This window comes from Xyrauchen texanus, chromosome 26, assembly GCF_025860055.1.
Source record: "Xyrauchen texanus isolate HMW12.3.18 chromosome 26, RBS_HiC_50CHRs, whole genome shotgun sequence".
NCBI lineage: Eukaryota > Metazoa > Chordata > Actinopteri > Cypriniformes > Catostomidae > Xyrauchen > Xyrauchen texanus.
Genome location: NC_068301.1, coordinates 18,294,258 through 18,318,268, shown reverse-complemented (window position 1 = coordinate 18,318,268; position 24,011 = coordinate 18,294,258). Strand labels below are relative to the sequence as shown.

General features: G+C 36.8%; 1 protein-coding gene across 3 annotated transcripts in view; it reads left to right on the top strand.

The window, feature by feature from the left end:
- LOC127619624 (neurabin-1-like) overlaps positions 1 to 23,482 on the top strand; it is a 90,545-nt gene extending 67,063 nt beyond the window's left edge. For 2 of the 3 annotated variants that reach the window (XM_052092543.1, XM_052092544.1), the window contains exons 7-19: positions 1,125 to 1,277; positions 2,503 to 2,556; positions 4,868 to 5,097; positions 6,756 to 6,852; positions 8,305 to 8,452; positions 11,571 to 11,650; positions 12,476 to 12,563; positions 12,876 to 12,924; positions 14,448 to 14,507; positions 14,968 to 15,016; positions 17,331 to 17,450; positions 19,065 to 19,247; positions 20,830 to 23,482. In XM_052092543.1, the coding sequence (XP_051948503.1) occupies positions 1,125 to 1,277; positions 2,503 to 2,556; positions 4,868 to 5,097; positions 6,756 to 6,852; positions 8,305 to 8,452; positions 11,571 to 11,650; positions 12,476 to 12,563; positions 12,876 to 12,924; positions 14,448 to 14,507; positions 14,968 to 15,016; positions 17,331 to 17,450; positions 19,065 to 19,247; positions 20,830 to 21,024 (1,506 nt within the window). In that variant the 3' untranslated portion in view covers positions 21,025 to 23,482. The remainder of the gene's footprint in view (positions 1 to 1,124; positions 1,278 to 2,502; positions 2,557 to 4,867; positions 5,098 to 6,755; positions 6,853 to 8,304; positions 8,453 to 11,570; positions 11,651 to 12,475; positions 12,564 to 12,875; positions 12,925 to 14,447; positions 14,508 to 14,967; positions 15,017 to 17,330; positions 17,451 to 19,064; positions 19,248 to 20,829) is intronic. The other variant, XM_052092545.1, reaches the window with a different exon arrangement.
- Positions 23,483 to 24,011: the final 529 nt, after the last annotated feature.

The following is a 24,011-nucleotide window of genomic DNA, read 5'->3' as shown; positions in this document are numbered from 1 at the left end:
CTGGCTGGATTATTTGATCTGGAAAGGAGGCCTCCCAGGGAACAGCCCTGCCCTGCAATCAGATACGAGCCCCAGCCAAGCGGAACCGACCTGTCTGTGTGTCTGCACATCCATTCACCTAAAATAACTTGGCAGACCCACACGCAAGCAGGAGAAATAGATGTTGCACAAATCTTTTTTTATTTTGAAAAGATAGCTTACATACCTCACAATACTGTATATATACAATTCGTGGTTTAAAAAAATTGGAAGAGGTGCTTATATCAGATGAAATTACTAGATTTTTATTTACTTGATTTTTACATTTTCAAATGTGTGCGGTGCTTGTCCTTGCAGAGCGTGCAACCACAATGCCAGTTGTTGTGGAGGGTTACCAGGGTGTTGCTATGCAATTACTTAGATGTTATGAATGGTTTTTAGTGTGTTGCTGGATGGTTCCAAACATTGCTAGGTGGTTGCTTGGGTGTTCCAGGTGAGTGCTAAGGCTTTGTTTAAAGCAAGTTAAAAGAGCCCAACCTAAAATGGTAAATCTATTGGATTTTTCACCCGTTTCATGGTCTGCCAGATGAAAATAATTAGCTTAGTCAGATTGCTTAGAAAAGCAATAATAGTACACCTGTCCTTAACAAGCCGCATGATTAGAGATATTATTCATGTCAGTTGCAATGGTGCAGTACAAGTTTTGTGCCAAACTTGAATATTTAGGGAAAGAGGTTTGTTCAGATACCTAACTAAAGTATTAATCAATATAAAAAGTGATGCTGAAGACATAGCATATTGTTATTCATTGTTATTCATATTGTCATTGTTAGTCTTATTCAAACATTGCCGTAAAACTCTTTGAATATGTAAGAGTAGTTTTTAAGGATTAAAGTGTTTTGATTTAAGTTTTAATGTGTTTCAATCAGCCAAGGATACCATATATATATATATATATATATATATATATAAGTATCATATGGGCTCCAATATCTGTGGTTATTATTGTTTTAAAATTTCAGCATCCTGGAGACACAAAGCCTATAGTAAACATTACACATCTTATTAAAGATAGAGCCTCCGGTCCACATTGATCGCTTCAGTAAATGCATGGTGGATGTTTATTCCCATGTGTCTGTGCTCAGACAGGGGAGTATGCCACGGATGAGGAAGAGGAGGTGGAGCAAATGGGAACCGAAAGAGAAGTGGCAATTGAGGTTTTTGATTTACCTGAAAATGAGGACATCATCTCGCCATCTGAACTGGATGCCACTAAGCTGTATCAGAAGTTTAGAGAGGTAAGTCACTGCATCCTGATCAAGCTTGAGTTTAGAAAATAGATGTTGCATTGGTCCTTTTCATTTTGTCAATATTCACCTCGCATCTAACTTTTTTTCTGTCTACTAAACCGTCTCTGCAAATTCTGTGTAAATGTATCAAACATACAAGAAGGGCCCAAAAAATTACCAAATGTGAGTAAACAATGGTTATTTAGTTATTTGCGAGTCGGCCGGTAACTGACTTTTAATGACTTTGACCTCATGGAAAATTTGGCACAATCAGTTTGTTGAGGACTGTTTTATTTTAGGTTGAAGTTTTATTTATTTATTTATGAATTTACACAGAGCTCTAGTATTTTACATTCAGAATGCATGAACACACTAACATTAAGCCAACAAGGTGTTAAGATTATCAATGAATAACGACTTAAGCAAATAGAAAGATATTTATAGCCACGGAGCTATGTAATAAGTTATGATAACTGAACATTCATAGTAGAATAATTGAAATTTCTGACTTGCATGTTTAGGCAACTATTATTAAGAAATGTTATATGATTCTGTGTATGGTTTTTACAAACATGCAAGGAAAACATACTGCAATTATCCTTTACATAAGTGATTCTTATTAAAATTACATATGTAAAATGCAGACCTGTATAAATCTCCAATGGGCAACTTTCAATGAGAATATAAGGAAGAATATTGGGATGTGTAACAGAGACACTCTCTATTTACAAATATTCAGTGTAAAATGGCTAAATAATTACATTTTTATAGTGACAAAATATATTATGTACAGTAGACTATATTTCTATACTACCGGCAAGAGAAAATGACTGAGTAGAGCTTTTCAGTTCAGGTGTGGCAAAAAGGCAATTGTGGACCGTGCCTCAATTTATTTTTAGAAAAAGTTATAATTTTGAGGAATGGCTTGTACCAAGGACAATCTAATGCCTATTCTGTTCTTCTTATTAACTGGTGCAAATGGGAGACCATGTTCTTGGGTGGGAAATGATAAAAGCTCTTCATCCCAGAGCTCACTCCTTCTCCCTCATTTCTCTTGGTCTCTGTCTCTCTGTTGCTCCTTCTCCCCCGTTCTGTCTCTTGAGTGTGGATTTGCAGAGAGAGGAGTGTTGTCACGCAATACTGAGCCACTCTAGTCAGTGCACTTTGAGAGAAACACTGTCTTTGATCATCCACTCATCTTCTTCTCCTCTCTCTTATCACTCTGTGTGTACAGCTGCAGATTAAACACACTGTCACTGAAGCTGAGATCCAGAAACTCAAGAACAAGGTAAGATGCCGCCTAATGATTTTCTTTCCATAGACGTAAGCAACAAACCTGTCTTTTTTCAAGTTTTTTGTTTGTTAACTTCTTATAATGTTAACTACAGTGCATTGCAGGTACAGAACAACTGACATTTTCCATGAATAGGGTATAAAAGAGAGCCTCTTAAAATATATATATTTTTTAATTTTCAGGTTTGCAGTTTTTGTAACCGTTATGTCTAAATAGAAACAAAAACACTGATTTGTCTAGACATACATACCACATAAACATCAAATTAAACAAATATTTTATCAAAAAGAAAGAAAGAAAAGAATAAGTGCTAGAATTGGTAACAGGATTGCACATTTTGCCTAAATGAAGCTACAGGATCACTCCTTACAAGCTATCTAGTTTGGGACCAAATGTTGTTTTTGTAGGTATTGATAAAATTGTATTTCCTTTTAAATAAAATTAAAGGGGCAGCAGGAGTGAAGGCACATTTCCTCTTCGATTTCAAACGGGACTTAGGGACACTCAAAAGTAAGCTTTGTGATGACCTTAGAGGCCTTTGTCAGTAGAACAATCCAAAAAACTTTAAACAAAAGTTCAACCCATTGAAGAGACTGTAAGTCTATCCCTCACAGGCTTGTTTTCATTGCTGTCAAAAATTACAAGACTGCTCAGGGGGGAAAGTCCAAAATCACAATTTTAAGGGGAATGGGACCTGACATTAACAGAACCGCCTTCCTGTATTAATCTTTTATTAGATAATAGTCATTACCTAAACATGGAATTTGACATTCTAATGCTAACACCTCTAAAAAGTAATGGGACACAAATATTTATACTTATCATAGAAAGTGTCAACTGGTTTTATTTCATGTTTCCCCTTTACACCAGACTGTATAACCTGTTATCATTAATAAACTGAGTAAGATCAGAACTGCATTCACAGGGCTCTTTCAATTCTCTTGGCTCATATGAAACCTTTTGATATGACACGCATATTTGTTTCTCTATTTTTATTAAATAACTTCATCTGCTTAATCGTATAATCATATTTTTTATTTGTAAAGCTGATGCACACAGCTTCTTATATTATTAATGAGAGATTTTGCTGGATTTTTGGATTTATTGTTTCTTCATGTCATAGGCTCTGTTGATGATGTCTAGACATAGTTCTTAAGTCTCCACAGTCATATTTAAACTTTTCATTTTATTCTGGTTTGCAGATTTCGCTTATAAACGCTTTACATATTAAAGGAATGTTCTGGGTTCAATACAAGTTAAGCTCAATCAAAAGCATTTGTGGCATAATGTTTATTACCTCAAAAATGTATTTCAACTTGTTCTTTTTTTCTTAAAAAAAAATCGAGGTTACAGTGAGGTCCTTACAATGGAAGTGAATGGGGACAATAAAAGTGAACTTGGCCAATTTTTGGAGGGTTTAAACACAGAAATTTGGATTTTATAATTTTATAAAAGCTCTTACATTAAATCTGTTAAAATGTGTGTATTATTTGAGCTGTAAAGTTGTTTAAATTGTGATTTTTACAGTCGGTTTTAAGGTTCTCTTCTAAAGCGAAAATAAGGCTTTGACATAATATATTTACACTTGTGCTTGTCTTCTAACAACTTGAGAGACTTCAGAAGACATGACGACGTTTACAGCAAGAGAACATAGTGTGCAACGATGCTCCCTGGTTTTAACGGTGCATAGTGTAATGTTTTAGGGAGCGAACGTTTCAGAGCACTGGAGCGATTTTGCGAATGAGACAGCCCTAAAAATGGCTGACTCACTGATCAGTGCCCTGACTACGGAACTAGGGAACTGATTGAGATGCACCCAGAATATGTTGATGAAATTTTGTAGTGTGGGATTCCATTGGATCGTGAAAAATATGCTATTATATTATTGGTTATTAATTCATTTCCCCCAACTGTGTAGCCGTAGTGACCCAATCAGAAAAGCTGTTTTAGAGGCAGAGAAAGTAATATCTTTTTGATGAAACATGATAAAACAAACATTTTGGAGAGTAACATGCACTGATAAACTATGCACAAAAAGATCAGGAACATTTACTAAGAAAGTATATACGTAGGCTCAATTTTTATTTCAGTATGACTTTAATTTCAGTTATTCACTATATGCTACATCTTTGTGATGTTTACCTTAATTAATTTATTTATTTTCAAAAATTTAATTTATAGGAATGGATTCACACCTGTGTCCTTTTTTAACACTCTGTTATTTGTCATGAAACATGCACGATCCACTATGCCACGGCTCAGACCTTCATGTCTTCTCTGCCCCTGTATCCTGCTCTCTATTTAGCTGGCTGCAGTGGAAAAAGAGAAGACACGATGGGAAAGAGAGAAGACACAGCTAAAGCAAAGCATCGAGGACAACAACGAGAGGATGCTAAAGCTAGAAAGCTACTGGATTGAGGCTCAGACGCTGTGTCATACAGTAAACGAGCATCTGAAGGAAGCCCAGAGTCAGTATCAGGCCCTGGAGAAGAAGTACAACAAAGCTAAGAAGCTCATTAAGGACTTCCAGCAGAGGTACATTCAAAATGATTCAAAAGTACTTTAGTCCAAGAGAATAGTAAGTACATTTCAGGTTATTATAATATCAGAACAGTGCTGAATACAGAAGATGAGAGTCTTGATTATATGGTTCAATCGTTATGGTATTATAACCAATATATGGTATATCGTTTTACCTCAAAAGCCCACAAATGATCTGGTTTCCATAAATGGCTGCAAAAGAGATTCTGAGATTTTAAATAATAATAATAATAATTCCTTGCATTTATATAGCGCTTTTCTAGGCACTCAAAGCGCTTTACATAGTATAGGGGAAATCTCCTCAACCACCACCAGTATGCAGCATCCACCTGGATGATGCGACGGCAGCCATAGTGCGCCAGAACGCCCACCACACACCAGCTATTGGTGGAGAGGAGAGAGTATAGTTATGTAGCCAATTCAGGGATGGAGATTAATACGATGCCATGGTACATAGGGGCCAATGGGGGGTATTTGGCCAGGACACCGGGGTTACACCCCTACTCTTTACGAGAAGTGTCCTGGGATTTTTAATGACCACAGAGAGTCAGGACCTCGGTTTAACATCTCATCCGAAGGATGAGCCATGTTTTTTGGTTGTGCTTACAAAACCTTATGAACTGCCTTGCTGTCTACTGCCTACATGGGCAGCATCCGATCTGAAATGAAACCTCAAAAGTGACCGATTTGGAATGCTCTACGTCTTCTCATGAAGTGCACGGGAGGCTTGTCACAACTTATTTCAATAAGGTTTGGCTTTAGCATGTTGCTAAGCTAACAACATGACAAAGATGATAAAGCAAGCATAAAAATACATAGCACACACAAATATTGGGTAAAGTAGATTGAACTGGTTTATCAATACTTTTCTGTATTAAATTAATAATAAGATTAATTTCTTTATATGGCTTCATTTGCCATCTTGGAACTACAGATTTTTTGGCATTAGCATGCTGCTAAACTAATAATGTGGCACTCTATTAAACATAAAAATACATAGCACACACAAATATTATGTAAAGAAGATTGAACTCTTTTACCAATACTTTTCGCTAATCACCAAGAAGCTTTCAAAACACAACATGTAACCAGTTATACCAGTCTTTTCAGCAGGGTACATTTTATACTTATAACTAAGATTGCTTAGATAGAAAACTCTCTCTTGTGTGCCTTGAGATTAATCTTCATAATGCAGTTGGATCTGCAGTGCCATTTCTGTGTGACTGAGGACTGTTATTTCTACTAAATTAATCTCAATGTGCATTTCTCTGCACAAGCTAAACTAGAGGGAACCGAGAGCAGCAGAGTGTGTGATGATCTTTGTGTCTGTCACAACTCCTCTCCTCTGGAGCCTGACTGCATTTAATTGTGGTTTCCCTTCAGGCATTAAAGCCATAGTTAACAGTCCATGCTAAAAGGCCTGAGTAAGCGGTCAGGAGATGGCATTGCATGAGAAGTTTCCTAATAATCAGTGCTTTGATGGGTTCAATTTTTTTGTTGTTTGTATGATAATGAGACTGTCTGCCCTCTAAGCCCTTCAGAAGAGAGTAATAGGTAATGTAAGCATTTTTCTCTGCCATTAATGACTACACAAATATTTTTGACCTTTCTCCAAATCTGTGTGTGTTTCTCTCTGTGTTTCTGTCTATCAGAGAGATGGAGTTTGCTCAGAAGGAGGATGCAGAGAAGAAGAGGCTGGAGGAGGCAGAAAAGTCTCATTTGGCTGAAATCCAGAGTCTTCAATTGAGGGTAATTATCCACACACAAACACACACATTGGTGAGGCTATCCTTGAGAGGACTCTCCATAGACATAATGATTTTTATACTGTACGGACTAGAGCTAGGGTTGGGGATTAGGGTCTATCCCCAACCCTAACCGTACCACTGAACCTAACCCTCACAAAAACGTTGTGCATTTTTACATCTTCAAAAAAACATATTTTATTATGTTTTTAAACAATTTGAATTATAAGGACACTAGAAATGTCCTCATAAACCACATTTATAGCATAATACCCTTGTAATTACCAGTTTGTAACCTAAAATGTCCACGTAAACCACCTAAATCCATCCACACACATACACAAACACACAGATTCACTCCAGTGCACCAATTCATTGCAACTGGCTAGAACAGCGAAATCATCCAAGAGTGCATGCCCATATGGAAAAGAGTAATTAAAACTGAGCAATATTCTTAAAGGAACTGTTCAAAATGCACATAAAGGCAGCATAAAAGTAATCCACATGACTACAGTGGTTAAGTCCATGTCTTCAGAAGCAATATGATAGGATTGGGCGAGAAAAAGATACATTTTGAAGTCCCTTTTTTACTATAAATTCTCCTCCTTGGCCAGTAGGTAGCGATATGCACAAAGAATGTGACTCGATAAATATTCATGTGTTTCTCACCCACACCTATCATATCGCTTCTGAAGACATGGATTTTACCACTGGAGTTATGTGGATTACTTTTATAATGCCTTTATGTGCATTTTGGAGCTTCAAATTTCTGGTCACCATTCACTTGCATTGTAAGCAAGTGAATCGTTGTTTGTGTTCAGCAGATGAAAGTAAGTTAAACATATCTGTGATGGCATGAGTGTGAATAAATTCTGAAAATATTTTCATTTTTGGGTGATCTATCCCTTTAAAAGTATAATTTCTTCACAAATCAGACATCACTAGTTATCTGATGAATCCAAACAAGGAACGCTAGGGCGGATGTCAAGATTATCAATGAATAACGACTTCAATTATATCATTATAAACTATAGCAAGCAATTTATTTAAAATATTTATAGTTAGGGAGCTATATAATAAGTGATAAAAAAATGTACATATGAAATTCATGATAGAATCATTGAGATTTCTAACTTATATGTTTAGGCAGCTATTATCGAGATATGTTATATTATTCTATGTGTTTTTTACAAACATAATTTTCATTTACATACATTTTTCTTATTATAGATACATATGACAAATACAGACCTGTATTTATCTCCAATGGGCTACTTTCATAGTATGTAACCTAATGTAAGTAAGAACAAACAAAATATAAGCAAGAAGGCAGATGTATGGATTTTTTAATATTCACTTTTAAATATTTTTGTTTAAATTTTCTCAAATGATAATATAGGTTTACCTCATTTGTAGATACTACATATAACAGCATGCTACATGTATTCTTGTGCAGATTGCTACTCTGGAGTCAGAGCTAATGCAGCTGATGAAACAAAATGGCATCCAGGTAAACAATAACAACAACAGTGCTGAGAGCAGAGCCCAGATGACTGAGAGACTGGCAGCCTTACAGTATCCAAGGAGAAGTGTCTGTGGAGAGGGTGAGACATTCACGCACACACCTAAACTTGTCACTGTCACCCAGTTGCTTATTAATTACTAAAATGATCATCAATCTTCTGTTTGACAAGTGTCCTCAAAGTAGAGCTTCTAACGCACAGACACTACATTACATACAGACGCACTCACATGCCAAGCCACACTTTATCAAGTACAGCTATAAACTATTAATATAGTGTTAGGTGAAGCACCATGCAGGGACCAGATGGGCATCATTTTATAATGTGATGGGAAACAATTAATATACATAGTAGGTGCACAGATTTCCTTTTCAGTCTTTGTTAGAGCTCTGCTTATCAGGAATATAAGAGAAAATTAGAAGGGTTTCAGCTACTCAGGAGGGGAAATATGTCACACATCCAATATATCAAACCCATCCATAATCCTGATTTCCAACGCTTTACTTAAAGGTGAAGAAAGTGTGATTAATGTGCCACTAGCATCACTAAAAAGAATGGTAAAAAATTATTACTGCTTTCAAACAGGTTTTCTGAACACTCCCCTTGTCTTCCATGGGGTCAGATAGCTCAAAAATTGGTTGAGTCTGATGAAGTTGGCATGTCGGGATGCTCAAACAAAATGAGTTTTAACACTCTTCACCAAATCAACCTGCCAATGGCTTATTGTTGACTCTGTCCATGGGCAAAAATAATGTTTTAAATAAAAGTAGGCATGCCTGGTAGTTTACTGTTGACATCTGTTAAAAATTTAACAAATGAGCAAAGTGACATGTTTAGCCAACACCATATTTCATTTAAAACAAATGAAAATATCTTAAGGCCCTTGATCAATTTTTTTTATATATCATCAACTGAGCAATCAACATCTATGTACTCAACAGTACGGCAAACTAAATTGTGTACTTACAACCCTCACAGCCTCGCCCGTGTCAGATTAAGGGGGCTTTCACACTAGCACTTTTGGTGCGCACCCCGGTTCGAATGACGTCAGAGTTCGGTTCGTTTGGATGATGTGAACGCTGTCTTCCGAACTCGGGTGTGCACCCGCGAACCGTACTCGAGTCCGCTTAAAAAGGTGGTCTGGGGTACGGTTCATGTGAACTCCAGTACGGTTCGCTGCTGATATGAACGCAATCGAACCAAACCGCGGAAGTGAACCGCTATTGATGACGTATAATGTGGTCGTCAGTCTCACACGCGTCACTTTCAAAATGAGCGAAAAGGGTTTACTTTCGTGCGTGCGCGTGTGTATGGAACGCCAGGTGTGCGTGTGTGTGTGTGTGTGTGTGTGTGTGTGTGTGTGTGTGTGTGTAAATACACTTACCTTGACGAAAAGCGGGATTGATGCACACGCACTGCAAGCAGAGAGATGATTTCTGCTGTTGAAAACAAAACAAAGGTTAAAAAAAAGAACAACAAATGTGAACCGAGCAAGTCTATTCATTGAATTTTGACGCCTTTTCATTTCGCGGTTATCAAGCAACACGATTACGCACCAGCTGCAGCTTGATGACGCAAGCGTACCGCGGTTCGGATACAAATATATAATGTGAACACAGTCCATCGGGGGCAGGGGGGAGGGGGGAGCAATCGAACTCTGGTTCGGAACAGGCAATCGAACCAAGTGTGAAAGCCCCCTAAAAATGGCGACTAATCTAAAATCTCTATTTGTCACTTTCTGTGTACAAAGCGAGTACACAGCAGAGTACGCAGTGTGTTATTCCTGTTATGCAACAGTATCTCACTGTAATAAACTCTATAACCACTTTGTACTGTGCCCCTCCCACTCTTTGAACTCTAACCTTGTGGCTGCACACAAACAAGATATGTTAATAAATTTAAACAGCACTGTTTATCTCAAACACTTGGTGCTTTACACCTCACACACTCAATTTAATGGGTGCACTGGCCCTTCAAATACACCCATTCTGAATCCACCATGATCACTGATAAGAGCGGACAGCACTGCATAGCTGACTGGATGCATTGTGACTGAATGAGGGAGATTAAGGGGAAGTGCTGCCGCAGGGACGGCTCTTCAGCAGGGAACCTCTAAGCCCTGTTTCAAACAAGAGCCCATTTCATTTCAAATATCCATAAAGAGCATATGGCAGTACAGGACATCTTAACATAAGTAGCCAGACATCTATTGTAGGATTATGCTTTTTCATCAGACAAAGGACAATATATTTGATAGTGGCATGCAGATTTTTGTCTTTATTTCCTTAAAGCTGCTGTGTGTCATTTTCACAATAACATATAAATACTTTTTCCATCTTAAAGGGATAGTTCACCCAAAAATAAAAACGATCCTATCATTTACCCACTTTCATGCCATCCCAGATGTGTATGACTTTCTTTTTTTAGCTGAACACATTTTTTGAAGAATACCATAGCTTTGTAGGTCCTTTCAAGTGAATGGTGACTAGACCTTTCAAGCATAAAAGTAATCCATAAGACTCCATTGATTTAATCTATGTCTTCTGAAGCGTTGCAATGACTTTGAGTGAGAAACAGATCAATATTTAAATCCTTTTTACAATAAATCTCCACTTTCACTTTCAGGTTGTGAAAGAATGTGAAAGTGAAGGTGAAGATTTATAGTAAAAAAGGATTTAAATGCTGATCTGTTTCTCACCCATACCTATCATATTGCTTCTGAAGACATATATTTAACCACTAGAGTCTTTATGTGCCTTTATGTGATTTTTGGAGCTTGAAAGGTCTGATCACCATTCACTTATTTTGTATGGAGCTACAGAGCTGAGATATTCTTCTAAAAATCTTTGTTTGTGTTCTGCAGAAGAAAGAAAGTCATACATATCTGGGATGGCATGTGGATGTGTAAATGATAAGAGAACTTTCCTTTTTGGGTGAACTGTCCCTTTAATGCACATATGCATCCTTAATCTAGCCTTTTTACTGTAGGTTGATTTCCTCGAAAGTCTCAATACTGTGGCACTTTCAACATTGCTCTGTTTGCATGAGCGGGCCAAAATAGCAATATTGGTGCAACCAGTGATTTTGGGGGCGGGACTACCTGTTTGTTTGAACAATGACAGAGGAGCTATAACTATGTGCAGTCTATGTGTATAACGATATATATTTTTTTATTTAAAATTTCTGTTTTGGGTGCTAGAACTGGGCGAGCTAACAGGAGCCAGTGGAGCACAGAGATTTTGCAGTCCTATAGAGAGAGATGAGAGCCTGGAAGGGAGGGTAAGACACTTTCACATACACAAACTGAACACACACACATATCGAACTCCTCTTATGCAGGCAATGGATATTTAAGGCACACAGAAAGACAGATGTGCTTATAAAGAGTGGAAGTCAGTTCTAATCTCATACTTAACAATTCACGAGTGCCTGCAGAATATGGTAGATTCATATATTTTCAGTATATTCTATATACATGAGCGCATTTCTGGCTGCAGCAGTTTACTATTGAGTGTTAATGTAATTGCATTTGTACACATTTAATGTTTCTAAAAGAATGAGTTTGAATGCATTTCTTGCATGTCCTGCTCCTCAATCAGGTCTTTATACTTTATGTACAATAAAAGGTGCGAACAGCTATTTTTGTTTATTTTGCATTGAGCCTGGCAGTTGTCTTGGACTGACATCTAGCTGTGTGTATTCAGCATAATGCAATAGTTTTCAGTTACCAATGGCATTGTAGAAATGCATTATTTGCTTGATTTATTTATTCCGTGAGCATAAGTGTCCAATAATAAGGGGGGTATTCACAGGGAATGTGATCATGTGAACACCCAGCTCCATGTAAAATAACAGCTTTTATTAGGCTACTGAAATGGCTTCTATAAAAAATTGGTTACCGTACAATATATAGAATATTCTCTCCCAGAATCAAAAACCATTCTGGGTCTAACTTTTCTATTTGTTTCTAATGTAAATTTAAGTGTTAAACAGAAACAGAAATGAAACAGCTTATTGTTGCAAAGTACAGATTGCTTTTAAGTGTCCTTCTTGGGTTTTTAAACCTCTCTGTCTATTCATCTATCTCTCTCTCCCTTTCTGCAGGGCTCTGGAGCTCAGTCTTCCATAGTGGGTGATGCCACAGAGGCCACACTCAGGCACACACAGCCTCCGCAGGGATCTGATAATGAGGGTAAATGCACCAAACCATTAATAACAGAATAAGACTCAATTACAAGGCTAATGAATTATGCTTAAGGCCCTAGAGGTGCAATAAGACGCACAATAAGCAAATTCCCAAAAGTAAAGAGGACATATTCAAAGGAACACCCCCATAAATATCCATATCAGAACAATTAGCTTTTAAACATCTTTGTTTAGCCATTTGTAGTATTTGTTAATAAGGTTTAAATAAATAAAGAAAAAAAGAATATGCCATTTATAATTGTTGTATCTTGTTGTAAGTTGACTTTCTTTATGTCTGATTTTTGTACATGGTCTTCAGCAGCTGTCAGTCAAGAGGATAAATCTGACAAAAAACTTCTAGACTTGGGGTAATGTTCAAGCTATAAATATATTATGTTAAATAACATGAGGCATTTATAGTATTATAATATTCTCATATTAAAGGTATATTCCAGGTTGAATACAAGTTCAGCTCAATCAACAGCATTTGTGGCATAATGTTGATTACCACAAAAATTGTGTTAACCCCTTGGTTATGGTCGCTCACTCTGACAAGCTCTGCAGATCTCCCCATAGGAATGAATTGGACATTGCCATGAACGGCTGGGTTTTTGGCAAATTATTCTCATAAATAGAATGGATAATATTATTACGTGGACTGGAATGAAATGTGACGTTGTAAAGCAGATTTATCTGATGTTTTTTGTTAAAGAAATGTTTAAATTACACAGTAATTTGATTGAAAACTGTGCAGACTGTAAATCAGAATTGGGCTAAATGACCATCACAGTCACTTGAAAAGAGAAAAGCAATTACAAACCTCATAATATTAATGTAAGTGAAAAGAACTGCTTATAACATCTCATAACACACTAATTTTGATGCTGTGAACTCTTTTTTTTGTTTTACTATCACCTTTACTAAGACCTGAATCAATAGCTAAATTAATTCATGTTAAGTTATTAGCTTTCATTTATCTTGGAGCAAATTTAGGGTGTCCTCGCTTTTGTCATACATGTTCATATTGGTATGAGGAATGACACATTTTAATCCATTTACTTCAATATCTTGTCAATATCAATATCTATTTAAAGACTTAAAAAGAAAAAAAGAAAATACATTGCGTGTATCCTCTCTATTTACCCTTTGTCACTATTACAAGTGACCCAGCAACAATGTATTTAAAATTTTTTGGATAATTTTGATAAAATCCCACTTAAAACTACTCAAACACACAGTACTCCCATAGGCTTTCATTGTAAAAAGGCAAATGCTTGTCAGAGAAATGGCGGTGGGGCAACAGTTGTTAAGACAGGATTGGTCAGAAACGCTATTATTTGAGCTGTAAAGTTGTTTAATTCATTATTTTTACAGTTGTTTTAGGGTTTGCAGCATGACTGGAAATTGATTGGAAATAAATTTACACAGAAATGGTTAGTAAGCGATTTTATCACAAAATATGTTAACTTGCATATTGTTTATGTCTTCTAGCTATAATTTAAAACAGTGAATATTTGAACATTTATGGATTCACATTCACTTCCATTGTAACTGGAACCAAGATTTTTTTAAATACAGTTTCATGGTAATCAATATTATGCAACAAATTGTGTCGATTGAGCTTAACTTGTATTGAACCCAGAATATTCCTTTAAAGTAGTTCACCTAAAAATTTGAATTCTGTCAACATTTACTCACCCTCATGCTTCTGCAATCCCGTATGATTAACTTCCATAGAACACTAAAGAAGATGTTAGGAATAATGTTAGGGATTAACACCCTCAGTCACCATTCATTTTTATTGCATCTCTTTTATACAAATAAAGTAAATGATGACTGAGTCTAAACATTTTTGCATGCTTCTATTAATAGATTTGATTTTTCCTCTCAGGTCTTCACTGAGGAAAAGTAAAGGGAAAGAGCAGTATCTGAAAGGATCTCCTTATAAAAGGTGAATACAGAGCACAGACCTAATATACAGTACCTAAAAACAAATGCATATCATAAAATAATTGTGGATCTTTTCATAACAATGTCAGCATAAAAGCACTTTAGCTTAAGTCTCAGGAATTTTACTGTAGGTTCACACCTGATCTTAAAAACTGAGTTTTCTTAAACTGCGAGACACACGTAAAAATGTTGCATTTGAACAAATCTTCACTTTGTATGAAATTATACAGCCATCTTGAATGTTTTAACCCAAATATGATGTAGAATAGATGCCAAATAATCCTATGTGCAAAATTTTAAGCTATAATACTGAGGTTGAAAGATCGGCTCATACTGCAGGATCACTGATATAAATGCAGCTCTCGCCTGTGTGTATAGTCTGTCTCATCTCTTGCCAGCACCTGTCTCATTTACCAGTCATTCAATTGTGTATGTTTCAGTAACCAGCCCCCTTTCTTTAGCTCCACAGAGCCGGCAGCAGAGAACAGCCCAGAAAGGCTCAAAAGCAAGGTGAGATAACATCATACACACAGTCTTCCTGTTTAAAAATGCAATTAATAATAAAAAAAAATTATTGCTTACTGTTTGTTTATTGAACCTACATTTAATGAAATAATCTTCCTCTGGTGTGTTGCCTTTTCCATTGTACAGAAATCTCTTTCATGGCCACACTTCTTCTCCTATTCATATTACTTGGTACTGTATCACATTTGTTTGAACAGATCCAAGGGTAATCACATCAAAACAAGTAATAACAAAAGAATCTATGTACTATACGATTGATTTTAGCTGTAGACATTGTGGGCATTACTGCTTTATTGCTTGGAGATTATTGCCAACACATTACAGAGATTCTCAAATTTAATGCTGAAGTGTGTAAATTCTGTGCGACTAATGCCACCAAATGGATTTGCAAAAATAAACATTGTTTTCAAACAGCTATTCCCGAACACTCTGCCCATCTGCCGTTGGTTTAAACAAACAGATAGTCCTGCCCCAAACTCAATGTTACTCAATGTTACTGTGTTGGGCAGTCAGGATGCTCAAACAGTTTACAGTTTTCGAGGAAATAGCTTACATTTAATTGTCTCTGCATATTAAACTGGGATAGAAGAAAGTGTTTTAACATCTAAAACTTCAGCTTTAAATTGACTGTTTTAACTTGAATTTGAATATTTTAAGGAAAATTAGCCTATAGTCCACGTACGTGGTCGTTCTGATTAACAGCTTGCCATTTCGTGATAAACCAATTACATTTTTATAATGGCATATCGTATAAGACAAGCGACTACTCTTTTGACTCAAGCAGGTTTTAATGTAAAAACGTAATGGGATTTCTTACCAGATGTAGTTTTGTTGCGGTTTCTCCCAGAGACAAACTACGCTGTGATTGGCGCCATGTTGTTTTGTCACATGACATGCATTGAACATTTAACTCTTTAATGACAGCCTAAAGTCTCCTGAACTGAGATCAGTTGGTTTAAATGTAATTTTATTATGCATAGCCTGTAGCAAAGTCAGAGAGTCTTGTCCACGCATGGCTCAGAAGGTCAAAACTTTTCTAAACTTTCAGGACAGGCTTATAGAGATTTGCGATGACCTCACTCCTAAAAGTTTAAGTAGTAGATGATATGAAGCAGTGGCCCAAGGTTAGTAACTACTTTGAGTTGTTATGACAGCCAATAACTGCATACGTTTAGCCTAAACTCATTTGTTACTCCAGCTAACACTTAAAATGGTTGTTGTTCTCTGTCTGGAATGCTCATATTGGTAGTTTTTATGAAGACCAGAACCAGAATACAGTCCAGCGGCAATTGGAATCATTATGGCGCCTCCCAGTGGTTAGACTGTGAATATCAGTCCAACACTACTCTTAATTATTTCATAAGTACTGTATAAGAAGCACACAAAGACTCATCTACACATACCATATCTAATATAATACACTTGTATAGAAACACACATACACACTTTCATATGGCTGATTCATGCTGCTGGGTCACTTTAATTCTTAACCCTGTGCTCAGAACAGAATAAATGTCCAGAAATATATACTTAAATACACCTTGTTAGTTGTTTGATTACATGTTATTTTGAAAGACTACAATAATGCATTATTTTAAATGCAAATGAATATATTGAGTGACAAATCATCACAATGATCATTTTAATGACTGTATCAATGTACAAAAATCATTTTGAGTGTGTACGTCTCCTTACTTTAATCCATTAAATTAATAACAGATTTAATTAACTAAACTGTCAATCAACATTAATTACACTGACAATGCTTTTTCAAGGTTAAAGAAAACAAAAAAAATGGCTCTTAAGCAAGAGAGAAACAATTCATGCAAATCAAAATGTAAAACAGCTAAATGTGTCAATCAGATAAGTCAAAACAAAATTATTTGTATAGCACTTTTCACAACACACATCGTTTCAAAGCATCTTTACTGAAATTGGTGCTGCTACTGAATATTGCTGTAATGTCTTAAAGTCCTCATTGAGCAGTTTTAATGAAAAACTTAATTGAAAATCATGCTTTAGAAATTAATTGTCTTAAGGCCCCTGTGAGCAAGCCAAAAAACTCCAAAAGATGATAATTAATGGAGAAAAATCCTTGGGAGAAACCAGGCTCAGCTGGGGGAGCCAGATCCACTCTGCATATGCAGTATGAATATAATGCCAATATTAGTTATATGTGTAATACAAGGCATGTGATATTTTAGTAAACTGAGTAGATATTGGTGAGTAGTGTTTAAAGCTAAAGTATATTGATTGAATATAGATAACAATGTGTCTCACTGATGTATCTTTCTTTCAGGGTCCTGGAGTCAATGATGACCTCAGCATCAGCAGTATGAGCTCAACAGATATCAGTGGTGTCCTGACTGAGGTTAAGATGTCTGGCCGATCACACACACTAACACTGTCCTCAGATGAGGTGATGTTTATACACTTGACCTGAAGTCTCTCTTTAAATGTACAGTATGTGTAAAAGGGAAGCCTGGCTTAACTGAATAAGATCTAATGCATCACTTGCATGCTAAAATGTGCAAAGGCTTTTTTTGACTCAGTGCTGCGTTTATTAGAGTGTAGAAATTATTGAAGATGAGGTGAGGCTTTATTTAAAAAAAGTTTTTTTTTTTTTTTTTTCTTTGAAATATATCGAGTCCAGTTCTGGTATTGCTTTGCATGTCCTTAGTGATACAAACAGTACACTTTTTTATATTTATTAGCATTTTATCCAGTCTTACAATTGTTTCTTTACACTATGTCCTAACCAGGCGGGACAACAATAAAAGCACATTTTTGTCCTGTGAAATCTCATTGGTAGTCACAGAATTTGTGGCATACTATTGATTACCACAAAAAGTAATTTTGACTTCTTTTAAAAAAAACAAAGTGAAAATCTGGATTCCAGTGAGGCAGTTACAATGGAAGTGAATGGGGGCGAGTTCAAATACTTACTGTTTCAGAAATGTAGCACAAGACAAAATCGCTTAATAACCTTTTCTGTGTAAAGTTATTGCCAATTTTACAACTTAGTTGCCATGACGATGTAATGTCGACAAACCCTAAAATGACTGTAAAAATTATGATTTAAACAACTGCACTGCGCAAGTAATACATGAGTTTTAACAGAATAATTAATGTGAGTGCTTTTATAAAATTATAAGCTTCACGTTTCTGAATTTGCCTCACTGGAACCCAGATTTTTGCCATTTTATTTTATTTTTTTTTCAAGAAAAGGAGGGGCAATCAAAATAATTTTTTGTGGTAATCAACATTATGCCACAAATCATGTCAACTGAGCTTAACTTGTATTGAACCCGGAATATTGCTTTATTTGAGAAATGGCTTCTGATTGACCATGCGTCACGCAGCATTTTTGCTTTCAGTGTGTACTGACAAAAATTGCTTGTTGCTGGAAACTTGGTTTGGACACAGTGATAAAGTATATTAATTGTGGTTTCTAGAAATGTATGGAAAATTTGTGGAAGCCCATTATTATAGTTCCATCAAAGCTGATGTCTAGGGGGGCCTGGGTAGCTCAGTGAGTATTGACGCTGACTACCACCCCTGGAGTCGCGTGTTCAAATCCAGGGTGTGCTCATTGACTCCAGCCAGGTCTCATAAGCAACCAAATTGGCCCTATTGTTAGGGAGGGTAGAGTCACATGGGGTAACCTCCTCGTGGTCATGATTAGTGGTTTTCGCTCTCAGTGGGGCGTGTGGTAAGTTGTGCATGTATCACGGAGGGTAGCATGAGCCTCCACATGCTGGGAGTCTCCACGGTGTCATGCACAACGAGCCACATGATAAGATGCTCGGATTGACTCTCTCAGAAGTGGAGGCAACTGAGACTGGTCCTCCACCACCCGGATTGAGGTGAGTAACTGCACCACCACGAGGACCTACTAAGTAGTGGCAATTGGGCATTCTAAATTAGGAGAAAAGGGGATAAATAAAGAAAAACCTGATGGCTATGTTACCAATGCAGCCTGTGCTGTAACTATGTGTGTGTGTGTGTGTGTGTGTGTGTGTGTGTGGGGCAGATCCTGGATGATGGTCAGCCTCCAAAGCAGTACCAGTGGCAAAACTGCAGTGTGACTGAGTGGACATGTCAACAGGTTTCATGCTGGCTCAGGGGACTGAATCTGGAACAGTATGTCTCTCTTTTCACTGCCAAGAATGTGGATGGAGAGCAGCTATTGAAGCTGGACAGCACAGCACTCAAGGTGAGGGGCAGTTTTGTATTGATACATATACTAATCTCAACCTTAAAGGGATAGTGCACCTAAAAATAAGAATTATCATTTACTCATCTTCATGCCATCCCAAACTTGTATGACTTCCTTGTTTCTGCGGAGCACAAGCAAAGGTATTTTGAAAAAAACAATTGTCAATGGGGTCCAAAAATTGACATAAAGGCAACATAAAAGTAATCTATACAACTGGAGTGGTTTAATACAGGTCTTTAGAGCCAATATGTTTGCTCTCGGTGAGCAACAGACCTTGGACACCCTGACCAATTCCAATTGAGAAATCATGAACTAAACCACTCGAGTCGTTTGGATTACATTTATCCTGCTTTAAGTAAATTTTTGTCCAATGTATGGACAAAACCACCCTATACATTCTTCAAAATACCTTGGTTTATGTTCCACAGAAGAAAGAAACCCATGAGTTTGGAACAGCATGAGGGTGTGTAATGGCTCGTTACGGTTTGACTGGACTCTATTCGGTTTACTTTTCTGAGTTTAGTGCCGCCTCAATTTGGATTATAGGCTGATCGTCATAGTTGCGCCGCCTCTACTGCCCTGACATCATCTTAAACGCGACACAACACAATAAACAATAACTAAACCGCTAGCTGTTAGCTACTAGTTCATTGTGCTGCATAAAGCAGTAGTCGCAGGGTGATTTTACACAAGTGTAACAGTTAAATTGGCCTGGTTGTTTTAGAAGCAAGCTTCCAGTAGCTGGTCAACTAAATAAAGTGAAGCTTTCAAGCAGAGTATAGAGTTAACATAACATCATCCAGGGCACTCTCCTTCCCATTGCTCGCCGGTCTAGATAGCATCCATTTGGTTGAACCACTTCTACTTTTCGTTGATGGTTCTGTAGTCACTTTTATTTATTTTTTTACTTTTCCTTACACTGTTGGTAGGTCCGGTGGTAGCCGTGTGCAGTCAACAGCTGAGACACTTCCTGAAAGACGTTTTCGTTTCGCTCGTCGTTAACGAGAGGAATGTCTGCACCTCGTTTATTGACCACGGCGTGGTTTTGCACACAGCCATTTTTTTTTACAATTTGAAGGTGAACAAATTATACTGCTATCGCTGTTGCTAATTTTAAAACTAGCGTGCTGATGTCCCATGTTGAAAATCCAGTGACGTTGGTAGTGACGATTCTCCCTGACCAATCGGTGATCTGCAGGATTTTGACGTCACAATTAGTATCGGCTCGGCTCGCTTGGAACCTCGACTGAGGTGATGCTTAAAAAGTACCAGGTACTATCCACAGTGGAAAACACCCAAAAAGCGAGCAGATTCGAGTAGAGTTGATCTGTACCATGCAGTGGAAAAGCCCCATAAGTGATGAAAGAATTTTCATTTTTGAGTGAACTATTTCTTTAAGAGTGTCACAGATCTGTACTCTTCAGGTAAAGTGGTCCATTAAATGTTTTCCTGCATTAAAAAAAATATGTCTATGTCCAACCAATGACTTATAAAGACTAGAACAATTAATGGCCTCATCTGCTTGCACTGTGAAGAGAACATTCCCTTTGGACAATTTACCCCTAATTGTTTTTGGCAGGCTCTGGGCATGGAGTGCTCTCAGGATCGGGCTCTGATTAAGAAAAAGCTGAAAGATCTGAAGGTGCTGGTGGATAAAGCTAGCAGAAACAGAGAGAAAATGGAAAAACAGCGTATTAAACAACTTGAGCAGGTTCAAAAACAGGTCCGGAAAAACAGCAAGTCGTCTGGACCAGGAGAGGGCGCCACAGAATGACAGCACATAACCCTCACTACGGTTTCACCATGAACAGCATTATATATAGATGAATCGATTTCAGAATTTCATGGGACTCTACATTCATTGCAAAAGTGGCGTATTGCTATTGAGCTGCCACTGGACGAATTGAAACCAAAATGTCCAAAAATATGGATTTTATTATTTTAAGTGAAAAACATACTTTATTTCAGGTTTTATTGTTTGTTGCAGAATGATCACTGGTGTTTTGTTCCTCTTATTTTATGTTTGATTAATATCTATTTATATTGATCCAGAGCATATCAGCTTATAACTCATTCACAAACTCTGCGTTACAAGCACCTTTAGATGTTGAGACAATGTACATATGCAGACAGCGTAAATATTAATATGCCTAACGTGCCATTTTTCTATCAAAACCCAAGATGTGTGATTTGTCCAAGAAACGGTGGAAGGTTTTTAATACAATGGCTTTGGTAAAGCATAGGTCATAGTAATGTACAGCTGTCATGGTGACAATTAAGTGTTAATTCGTCTCAAAGATTTTGAGTGCTGCTCATAAGAACCACTAGAGTCACTGGCATACTTTACTGTGAAAAGAAAGCCATTCCAGCTACTGAGATATAATGGACCTCACAATCCATGATCTTTGTGGATACTGTATACTGTAAACCTACTGTTTGGATTCACATCTCCTTCAATGACCTGCCAGTATTCAAGTTAATGGACAAAGTGTGTTCCAGTGTGTTCTTCTCCAAGTTTGAAACCTCTAACATTCTTTCTCTGATATTTGGAAGACTCATCAAAGACCTGCACATATGTGGAGTCCACTGTTTTAAACTCTGCTCCAAAGATGTGATACAAGAACTCTGAAAGAAGAAGAAAAAAAAACTCCTGCTAGATCCTGCTGCTTTTATTCCACAGCTACCTGCTTATATCCTCCATTGCCCTTAGGTAGATTCTCAGTTAGACCCAAGTGCTACCACATCGGAATCACACTGATTTTCTCTAGCATCCAAATGTTGTAGAGCAGATGACAAATGTGCACTTAAAACGGACCTATCTATATGTTATTTTACCTGCAGTATCATTTTATTAGGCTTCAATCCTTTTTTTTTTGTCAGCTATTTTTCCCACCACAAAGAGAGCACCATAAAATGTAAAAAGTTGGTACATACGTGGGCAGAATTCTTTTTATATAATGTAATTTAATGCATAGAGTAACCAATATCGCCTCTTTTGATTAATCCTAGGTTAAAATTTATGCAACACATTTCCAGTACGTATGCAGTTTAAGTATACAAAAACACGGTAGCCTACAGATATTCCCATTGCATCTGTATTTCAGATTCAGCTTTGATGAATCATATACATTCTTTTCACTGCCCAAATTTTAACTGTCCACATTTTTCTCATGTCTTGTAAACATAACAGTTCTTCAATTTGTGATGACACCATTCTTGTTTACATTTACTGATTATTTCCATAGTAACACGAAGGCAGCTTCCTTGGTACTTGGGCACTGTACAGAGGACATAAGGCAGTGCCTGATGACCTTGTGGATTCTTTACAAAGTATTCAAATGTGACTATGTAAGATTCTATTAATTGTTAATGACTTCTGAATTATTTATCTTTTATAATTTTAAAGTCTGTCATAGTCTATTTATTTGTTCCCAATCTTAGAAATGTATAAATCAGTTAATCTTATTTATTTACAAAGCAAAAAAAAAAAATTATTACCAAAAAGCTGTTCTAAACTGTAATCTAAATATTACAAAAGTCCAGTGATGATATTAGGACATTGTATGTTTCTTTATTAACTCACAATGCTCTTGTGAACAAATCTTGCAAAGAAAAGCTTGTCTTAACATTATGAAATCATTTCCAGCCCTTTGCTGTGAATCAACTATAAAAAGAATAACCTGCTTAAGTTCCCATTCTAACCTGCCCAGCCATTTACGATATACTGACTTTTGTATGTAAAAGTAAAAGCAATGGATTTTAAGCCCGGTGTTTTTAAATTCCTGTCTCAATACCGTGAGGAGACAATAGATGGTCTGCTGGCTCAGTCTGTTTGAATGCGTCTGCGTGCAGAGATAATCACGTTCGGATTTGAGTACAGACATGTGGTTTCTAATTCATAGACTTTCTTATATTAGCTTTTCTCGGATTCTCTCCATTAGGATTCTTACCTGGCATTTATGAAAATCATTCACCCTGTTGTTGGTATGTCAGGATCAGACAGGGTATATAGAGGAATTGCACGCAAGAAAAGAGCATTAACCTGTATATTTTCTTTTGTCATCCCCGCATGAGGGACGTCGATGTGCCATACCCATTCTTCCAAAAACGACTAAATTCTGTCCTTTATTTGTGTTCATGAAAAATTAAAAGCCTTGTGAAAGTTTGTCATGTTGGACTGTAAATACACTTCAAATTATATAATTGGTCAGAGAAATACAATGAAAGATCATCCCAAACCTGTCTCGAGTTTGGTGTTGTTTATGTTGTGCAAGCAGTTAATCAGATGCAAATTCACATATTGCACAAGTTTTTTGAGTGACAGAGCATAATACACACGGCACTTCTCACAAGATAAAAGTAGCCTACACAATATAATGCATAGCCTACTATAAACAAGATGGGTAGTAGAAGTCCACACAAAACTATGCTGTAGGCCTAAAAAATAGCTTAAAAAAGGAGTAGCCTACAATAATAATAATAAAATCCTTTTTCCGGAAAAATGGTCAGAAAAGGGTGATGCTAAACATCAAGACGATTTGTTTAATCCGCTATATGCTGTGCCTAACAACGTCCTACAGCCGTGACTATATTCATAATATGGCACAGCCTCAAGTGTCTTATTGCTTTTATAAAATAGTCACCACATAATAAAAAATATTCTGGATACAAATGTTCATTAAATGTTTGTATTTGGTAAGTTAACTTACAAATGTAAATGCCAGAAAATAAAGTCACTGGCAGTAAACAGTGAACGTTGTT